This window comes from Monopterus albus, unplaced genomic scaffold (assembly GCF_001952655.1).
Source record: "Monopterus albus unplaced genomic scaffold, M_albus_1.0 scaffold22.1, whole genome shotgun sequence".
Classification (NCBI taxonomy): domain Eukaryota; kingdom Metazoa; phylum Chordata; class Actinopteri; order Synbranchiformes; family Synbranchidae; genus Monopterus; species Monopterus albus.
This window is the reverse complement of record NW_018127902.1, coordinates 2,218,808-2,227,852: the sequence shown is the minus strand read 5'-3', so window position 1 is coordinate 2,227,852 and position 9,045 is coordinate 2,218,808. Positions and strand designations below refer to the sequence as shown.

Genomic DNA, 9,045 nt, shown 5'->3' with positions numbered 1-9,045 from the left:
TGACATCCGAAGTGGAGGGCTATAAAAAGGCAGCTTTGCTCAGTTCAGTACATTCAGGGGGTTCCTTCTACAGCCCTTCTTGGTCAGGCACAATAATAACAGCATCATCTGTACAGTAACCTACTGTTCCCATAATTACACAGAATCTATTAAATTATAGTTAATACCTGGCTAGAAAAGCTTCCAAACGTGGTATGTGTGTATACACAGTTTATAGCGCTCACTATAAATTTCAGCAAGATCTTTATTTTTATTATCTCTCAGTTGGTGCCAAGTTAATTTTTAAAGCGAGCCTATGTAACTTTTGCTGAATAGTGGTCAGGTATCATTAAAACCTCTGTTAAAAAACACAGACAAGAAAACTTCACAAAACTATTCCAGCTCAGGGTAGCGACTGTGTTCCAGAGCTTTTAAAGGTCCTACACAGTCTTCATCAGTGGATGGAGTTTGTTCAGTTGTCATGAAGATTGATCTGCTGACAGCTGTAATTATTTCATTATTAGCACATTTTTGGACTTCTCACCCCTTTTGCCTTAAAAGTGTAAGAACAAAGGTTCATTCCTGAGCTTGGACATGTTAGTTTGGCAAAACAAGCAACTTAAGGTCTGTAGCTCATGGTCATAGAAAAGCTGTGGTGGAAGAAGTAGTCAGATTCTTTACTTAAGTAAAGTAGCAATACCACAGTGTAAGAATACTCTGTTACAAGTAAAAGTCCTGCATTCAGAATGTTACTTAAGTCAAAGTACAAAAGTATTAGCATTCAAATATACTTTAAATACCAAAAGTAAAAGTACAGTGCCTTGCGAAAGTATTCGGCCCCCTTGAACTTTGCGACCTTTTGCCACATTTCAGGCTTCAAACATAAAGATATAAAACTGTAATTTTTTGTGAAGAATCAACAACAAGTGGGACACAATCATGAAGTGGAACGAAATTTATTGGATATGTCAAACTTTTTTAACAAATAAAAAAACTGAAAAATTGGGCGTGCAAAATTATTCAGCCCCCTTAAGTTAATACTTTGTAGCGCCACCTTTTGCTGCGATTACAGCTGTAAGTCACTTGGGGTATGTCTCTATCAGTTTTGCACATCGAGAGACGGAAATTTTTGCCCATTCCTCCTTGCAAAACAGCTCGAGCTCAGTGAGGTTGGATAGAGAGCGTTTGTGAACAGCAGTTTTCAGTTCTTTCCACAGATTCTCGATTGGATTCAGGTCTGGACTTTGACTTGGCCATTCTAACACCTGGATATGTTTATTTGTGAACCATTCCATTGTAGATTTTGCTTTATGTTTTGGATCATTGTCTTGTTGGAAGACAAATCTCCGTCCCAGTCTCAGGTCTTTTGCAGACTCCATCAGGTTTCCTTCCAAAATGGTCCTGTATTTGGCTCCATCCATCTTCCCATCAATTTTAACCATCTTCCCTGTCCCTGCTGAAGAAAAGCAGGCCCAAACCATGATGCTGCCACCACCATGTTTGACAGTGGGGATGGTGTGTTCAGGGTGATGAGCTGTGTTGCTTTTACGCCAAACATAACGTTTTGCATTGTTGCCAAAAAGTTCGATTTTGGTTTCATCTGACCAGAGCACCTTCTTCCACATGTTTGGTGTGTCTCCCAGGTGGCTTGTGGCAAACTTTAAACGACACTTTTTATGGATATCTTTAAGAAATGGCTTTCTTCTTGCCACTCTTCCATAAAGGCCAGATTTGTGCAGTATACGACTGATTGTTGTCCTATGGACAGAGTCTCCCACCTCAGCTGTAGATCTCTGCAGTTCATCCAGAGTGATCATGGGCCTCTTGGCTGCATCTCTGATCAGTCTTCGAGAATCTGTGGAAAGAACTGAAAACTGCTGTTCACAAATGCTCTCCATCCAACCTCACTGAGCTCGAGCTGTTTTGCAAGGAGGCATGGGCAAAAATTTCAGTCTCTCGATGTGCAAAACTGATAGAGACATACCCCAAGCGATTTACAGCTGTAATCGCAGCAAAAGGTGGCGCTACAACGTATTAACTTAAGGGGGTTGAATAATTTTGCACGCCCAATTTTTCAGTTTTTTATTTGTTAAAAAAGTTTGAAATATCCAATAAATTTCGTTCCACTTCATGATTGTGTCCCACTTGTTGTTGATTCTTCACAAAAAATTACAGTTTTATATCTTTATGTTTGAAGCCTGAAATGTGGCAAAAGGTCGCAAAGTTCAAGGGGGCCGAATACTTTCGCAAGGCACTGTATCTATTATGCAGAATGGCACATTTCACATTAATGTTTATCATATTATTGGATTATAAACCTACTGATGTTTAAATGTGTACATGATGGTTAACGCTGCAGCTGGTAAAGGTGGAACTAATTTTAGCCACCTTATATGCTTATAATTTGAACAACTTGCATTTCTCACCAGGAATCACTAAAGTCTTATGATTACAGTGTGTGTTATATTCTGAAAAGTAACTAAAGGTATGAGATAAATGAAGTGCAGTAAAAAGTACAATATTCGCCTATGAAGTAGCAGAGAATGAAAATACTCAAGTAAAATACAGATACCTCAAAGCTGTACCTAAGTACAATACTTGAGTAAATGTACTTTCCTACACTGCAGAAAAGACCTTGAGGTGGGACCCCTTTTTAAAATCAGACATCTATTTCTAATATCAGTAATGAACTGCAATGCTTATTGTCTTCATTAAAATAATATGACACCATACAGAGGGTTTGGCAAACCTTACAGAGAATTCTGTTCATGTACTTGATGCAGCCAGTGACGAGGTCAGCAGTGTAGTGTCCAGTGAGCCTGATGTGGAGTACACAGAGGTGGTGCACCCCCAACCTGTGGATCCTGCCAGAGGTGAGCATACACACAACCTTGTTCTGCTTTTATTTTTCACCCTCCAAATGTTAAATGATTATTTCTGTCACTCTATTTCAAACCATTTAGCACAATGTCCCCCCTGTGTTCCAAATCTCCTCACCAAAACACTTTTGCTCTGCTTCCCCCACATTCCTTTCTAGTTGATAAGACAGAGCAGCACTTCCTGGGAGGAGCCTGATTACCCATAATTAATACATCTTCACATCGCAATAACTGCTGCGATATCTGCAGGAATTTCCAGAACCATTGCACTGGCTGCTTTTGCATATTGGCTCTGTCTTCTTTGTGGTCCTGTGCTTGCGATCCCAGTGGGCTGGAGATGGCAGTTACAGCATGTGGCACAGCCTACCTTTCTGTTAATGAGAGGTCAAACAGACAGTATCTACTAGGCTTTGTATTTTGATCTTCAAGCAGGCTAATGTGTTGTTTTTTACATTGCCAGTCCCCCTGAGAAAAGGCACAGACACAATATACAGCGAGCTGAAAAACATTCCACAAGGTGAGTTTAATATTTTCAATCCTTCACTGATTAATAGCAGTGGATAAACTGCTACATCTAATTCCAAAAGGAGTTATTTGTAGTGACAAAGCCATAGCATTATCACTCACCACTGCATTTCCCTTCAGCTCTGCAGAGCGTTTTAGGGCCTTCAACTTAATATTTGTTTCCCTGCCCACAGCTGTTTTAGGCCAGTCTCACTGCTCTCCTCAGCCTCATTTCTAGCCACAACAGGCAGCTGTCTTCACTGTAAATGCTCTGATGAATCCATTATACACTACCTACTTCCACTGCTTGCTACTAGATAGTGAAACTAGTTGAGCATTTAGCAAGGGAAGGGTCAGCTGTTTTATTTAGGAGCCGGTGAAAATGGAAATGTGGTCAGAAACATGACTTCTAACAGAGGTCTATGTAGTTCTGTGTCTGATGTACAGTATGAATCCAACCAATAAATATTTAGCTAAAATGTTTGCCATATTAACATTATAAAATAGCTTTCAGCTCATTGCACTGCCCATCAGTGCCAGAAAATATATAAATGTAACTGACCTGTAATGCAACCTGATCATATCAGAGGCATGACATTTTACCAAATATCATCTCCAAAGTGAGGACTTGTACCGATGGAAGGACGGGTTATCCAGACCAGCTACAGAACCGTGATCACATCCTGTTATTGCTGACAGGAGCTTCCTGTTTTTAGAACAGCAACCAGATGCTGGATGTGTCCATTAAGCTGTTCATCAGAGTCTTAATATTTCCTGTTCAGGGAGAAAAGCCCCCTGAGTTTTCGAGAGAAGCCTCTGCAAGTGAGAAACCTCATTCTAAATCTTGATTCAGATGCTGAAACCATACAGCACAGTCTATGGCTGAGTCAAAGGCCTCTGCGGAGGAGGAACAAGTGAGTCAGCAAGGTCAGCTATGCTGCCCTAACTGTCAGATGACTAGTGAACAGCTCTGAGGTCAGTCAGTGAGTGAGCAAGATACACACCCAACCAACACCCAGTTAATTTGTGATGATTCTCCCTTAGGTGCAGCTGACCAGCATGACTATGTGAGTATTTAATTGCATAACACTTCTCACTCTTTAATATTGTTATTATATATTTTTGCTTGCCTGTAACCATTTCCACTACATACAGTAGATTGGTCATATACTGTATATAAATGCATAATATCTATGTATAATTTAATGCATTTTCAAAATAAAATTGCAAGTTCACCTATTTAACTTCTTACAATCCTTACAAGGATTGACTTTCATACTCTCATAGTTTAATGCCACCCAAACAATTCATATAACAAACTGTAGTAGTCTTTGTAGTTATGTTTGCTATGGCTTTTCTTATTAATACATTTTTTAATAATTCATCTTTTAAAAACAATCCAACAGAGGTTCATTGTATTTTATATCCCAGCCATTTTGTATAGTCAGATTTTGAAGTGCCTAGTATTACACACTAATCAACTTTACATGCACTTGTTATAATAATATGTACAGTTTATGAGTTGTTATGAGTTATAATGTTTATGGAAGCCCAATTGTTACTGTGCCTGAACACAGTGGAAACTCCATTCATATTTTAAAATGCTCTGAATTGCTAACCGGTCAACTGTGTATAAGTTCATGATGATGATATGAACAGGATAAGAGTCTGAGAAGCCCATTGTTTAGTAGCCTTCATAAACTGTAGACTCCATTCACACTGATTAAAAAGTTCATTATAATGACATGTACAGTTTATTAGTATTTTGTGAAGTGTTTTAAGGCCTCCATTCACCCCTGTTACGACTATAATGCAGCCAAAAAAAAAAAAGATCAATGTGGTTTCTTATTATGGTTATGAAATTGTTTTTTTTTTAACAGAAATGATTTCTCTGGTTTGGGTTTTACATTTTACATGGCCACAGGACTTGTTTGTAGACTTTAAAAGGACTAGTCTATAATATGGCATGCTTTTTAACCAGACTCCATTTACTGACGATTGTAGCCACAGATATCAGACATATGTAAACTCCACTTGAACAATATCTATTTTTTTTTACAGTTACATTACTTATGTGTGCTACTTGTATACTAAATTACTGAAACCCTCCTGGAGTTCCTACACTGGCTGCCTCCTAGTCACAGTGACCCTCTACAGGCTGATAATCCAGAGCGAGAGGGAAGCTACCATCAAAGTTTCCAGACAACAACAAAGGCCTTTGGGACTGAGCTTCCTTCCCTATCACCCAATCAGATCAGCACTGTGGCCCAGTCAAATTGCCTCAAAGCCCATCACAGCCTGCATAGTGTCCCCTGACATGACTTAATCTCCACCCTTCCCGCCTGCAGTTTGTCCCTATATGGTGTTCAAGGCAGCTAAAGAGAGGAATTTGAAAAAATTAGCCAAGGATGTGACATCACCACCTAAGAACAGTTGATTGTTTCATCAGTGCACCTTCTTGATGACAGATTACGTGGTTTGGTCTGACCTTAGCCTTGTTATGATTTGTCCACTCCTCTAGACCACACATTTGCAATTTGTATTATTTGATATTATTTCCATTTGTAGTGTGCAGGTTTTACAGAAGGGTGGGGGTCACTGAGGTGATTAGGGAGATGGATGAAAACACACCTTAAAATCAGATTTGAGCTTAGGCAGGGGCAGTTACATTGCATAGTGTCTGCATTGCCAGTAACCACAAACATAGGCTTTTTATTCTTGTTTTGTGTCTTGCAGTGGTTTAAATATTCTGACAGAATTCCTTATAATCCTTGTACTAAGCAACACCATTGTGTGCCACTGTAGAAGGGTTGGAATCACCTGGGACAATGTTAAAGGGCCGTGCTTTGTGTGTTAGCAGGGATCAGTAGAGTATGCTGAGCTCAACGTGGAACAACCTGAGATCAGACACTACCATCCAGAGATCACCAAGTACCAGGACCTGCCAGCACCAGTGGATCAGTGATCGGCATTGACCCTTTCCGCTGCCATTGCTTTGCCAACACTACCAAGTAGTTCTGAATCTGTAAAATAACAGACTAGCTGTAAATATTGATCCTAATAAAGGCATGTCACGTATCCTTATTGTGTGGTTTGGTGGTGTTTTTTTATGGGTCATGATACTGCAGCTACAAATAGGCAGAAAATCACCAACATCATGAACACCAACTTTGAATGTCACATCCTCACAGTAACACAAGTTTCTTTCTCAACTCAAAGTCAAGTGACTTTATTTACTATTTGCATCAGTGCAAGGTAAAAACACACTGGAACTGTGTACACAGTGTTTACACACAACATGCAGAGAAAGCCAAATAAAATAGCTCTAAGCGGTCGGGCTGCAACCGAGGTGGGTGGTCATGTTGTCGGACAGGAGCGCTTTTCAGTGCTGGAAGTTCAGAAAAGGTTTTTGCTTGGTGCCCGTTCAGTTGGCTGCATGTTTCAACAGTAATATATGATGGAGTTATGTTGAAGAACCTTTAATAAAGGTTTGACAGTAATAAGTGTCGAGTACTGCTGTGAGGTTTACACTGCCTGGTTTACATTTATGTTAGGACTTTTTAGAAAAGTAATCAAAAAGTGATTAAATGTAACAAGTTACAGTTTACACAGTTAAAATTGTAAATTACAATACTTCATGGCAAAGTAGCATCAATGACACAAATAGTGAAAAATGATCATCTGTAATGAGGCAAAAGTTTAATCAAATGTTTTATTTTACACTTTAATTCAGATGTTAGCCTGGAATATAAAGCCATATTCTGTTCATTCACTAATACACACACACACAGACAGTTTTCAGTGTAACTGAACAACTGTATCAGGACAAAACTCACATCCTACTGTTAAATCAAACATTAAAAAAGCAATATCCTGTGGACAAAAGGAGCTGCTCAGGTGCAGCTGAGCATCTTGACCTCCCAGATATGTCAGACATTACACTTGTCATTGTGTTGTTGAATAAAGTCTCAGCAGTCTTAATATGATTTATTAATATGTTTTTGTAGTTCAACCTTAACCACTGAGGTTAAGAGTTTCAGTGTATTGTTGTCCATACGGTATATTGCCCTGTATGATTTTCCTAGTATTTACCACTAGAGGGCGCCATCGCACCAGTAATATAAGGCAAACACTACCTCTCCTTACTCCACAGTTGTTTCAGTGTTTATTGTTGGTGCATGGGTCCATCTTGTGGCAAAACATTTCAGTTCACTAAAGACTAAAGAAAGACAAAGAAATATATATTTTAAGTACATACTGTATTTTTATGTGCAAAAAAATAAATCCATGGCTTTAATACCTGCTAGCCCACAACATATGTTTATTTACACATTCTTTCCAGCAATGTTTATTACTATTATTACTATTATTTGGTTATATGATTTGTACCCATTAGACTGATTCAGTCTAATTACAGATTTTTCTCAGTCACTTTCATACATTTCTTGGATCAGAAATGAAATACTCAAAACTATTTGTTCAACTTCCACGTCATCCAGTCACTTGTCACTTATCAGTCACTTATGTTGATTAGAATGTATTATATGGTTCTTTGCTGAATAGTCTGATCTCCCAAAACAACTATGCAAATTGGGTGAATTAGTCTTTAGTATCTGTCAAGCATATTTCCGTACAGCTCTGTTTGACATATTTATTTATTTTGCCACATTGTCTGAACTGTTGAACTGCTCTCAGGTGAATCTTGACTTTCACTAATGAAGGGGGATGTGTGAGAGATCAACCAATGATCAACCAGTTCTCTACTGTAAAATAGCTCAGAGGAGCATCTCATCAACCTTCAACTGGCAAGTATATATAGACAGAGCACAGCACAGTGTTGCAGTTTCTGACAATGGCAGAACAAGGAAATGAATAGCATCAACTGCTGAGTAGAAGAAGAAGAGGAGTAGGTCTGTGTGGTGGAAGAATAGGGGGGCAAAACAGAGGAAGAGGGGAAGAGGCCAAGGTCATAAACATGTTTCAGATGAAATAAGGGCCACACTTGTGGACCATGTTGTCAGTCATGGCCATTCAATGGTCAAAGCTGGTCAAAGGCAGCTGAATGTTCAGGGCTGTTTGCTGTGTTTACATTTCTTATGTTGTATTTTTTTCTTGGTACTATACAGTGCTGTAAAACACTTTCTCTTCTGTATCACACTGACATTACTGTAAAACAGTAAATGTGAATCTGTCCAATCTTTTTCATTCTCCCACATACAGTAATGTGAAACTTTGTACTGTTGACACTGATGCATGTTATACAGAACAAGTGCAGCATCAGGTATTTTCAATCAGTGCCATCCAAACCTGAGCCATAGTTTACGTAAGAAAATAAGTCCAGAGTACACTGTTATACTGGCAACATGACTAAACAGACGTCTTTACTGCTCCTCTTGTCTGTTCTACGATTTTTCACATCTTCTACATTTTCAAGTCTTTGAACAAATTCTACAACTATTAAAATGCCTCCAAGAGGGAAAAGAGCTAATAAATCAGAAGCGAACGAGGATGTTGAAGCAGAAGAGGATTATATTTCAGCGGTGCAAGTAACATAGATGTTGAGTCAGCAGAAGCAGATGTGCACCGCACTGTTGAACCAACAACAAGATAACTTCAAAGGTTTTGTGCAACTGCTTATGGAGACAAATAATAAGAGACTCGACGACATGACCAGAGAAATACA

At 38.9% G+C, this 9,045-nt stretch overlaps 1 protein-coding gene across 7 annotated transcripts in view; it reads left to right on the top strand.

Moving 5' to 3' along the window:
• The window catches only part of pecam1b (platelet and endothelial cell adhesion molecule 1b), a 25,767-nt gene extending 18,216 nt beyond the window's left edge, over positions 1 to 7,551 (top strand). For 5 of the 7 annotated variants that reach the window (XM_020594218.1, XM_020594216.1, XM_020594220.1 and 2 more), the window contains 4 exons: positions 2,763 to 2,852; positions 3,319 to 3,375; positions 4,407 to 4,429; positions 6,220 to 7,551. In XM_020594218.1, coding sequence (XP_020449874.1) covers positions 2,763 to 2,852; positions 3,319 to 3,375; positions 4,407 to 4,429; positions 6,220 to 6,327 — 278 coding nt within the window. In that variant the 3' untranslated portion in view covers positions 6,328 to 7,551. Of the gene's footprint in view, positions 1 to 2,762; positions 2,853 to 3,318; positions 3,376 to 4,406; positions 4,430 to 6,219 lie in introns of those variants that run through there. The other 2 variants (XM_020594217.1, XM_020594224.1) reach the window with 2 other exon arrangements.
• Positions 7,552 to 9,045: the final 1,494 nt, after the last annotated feature.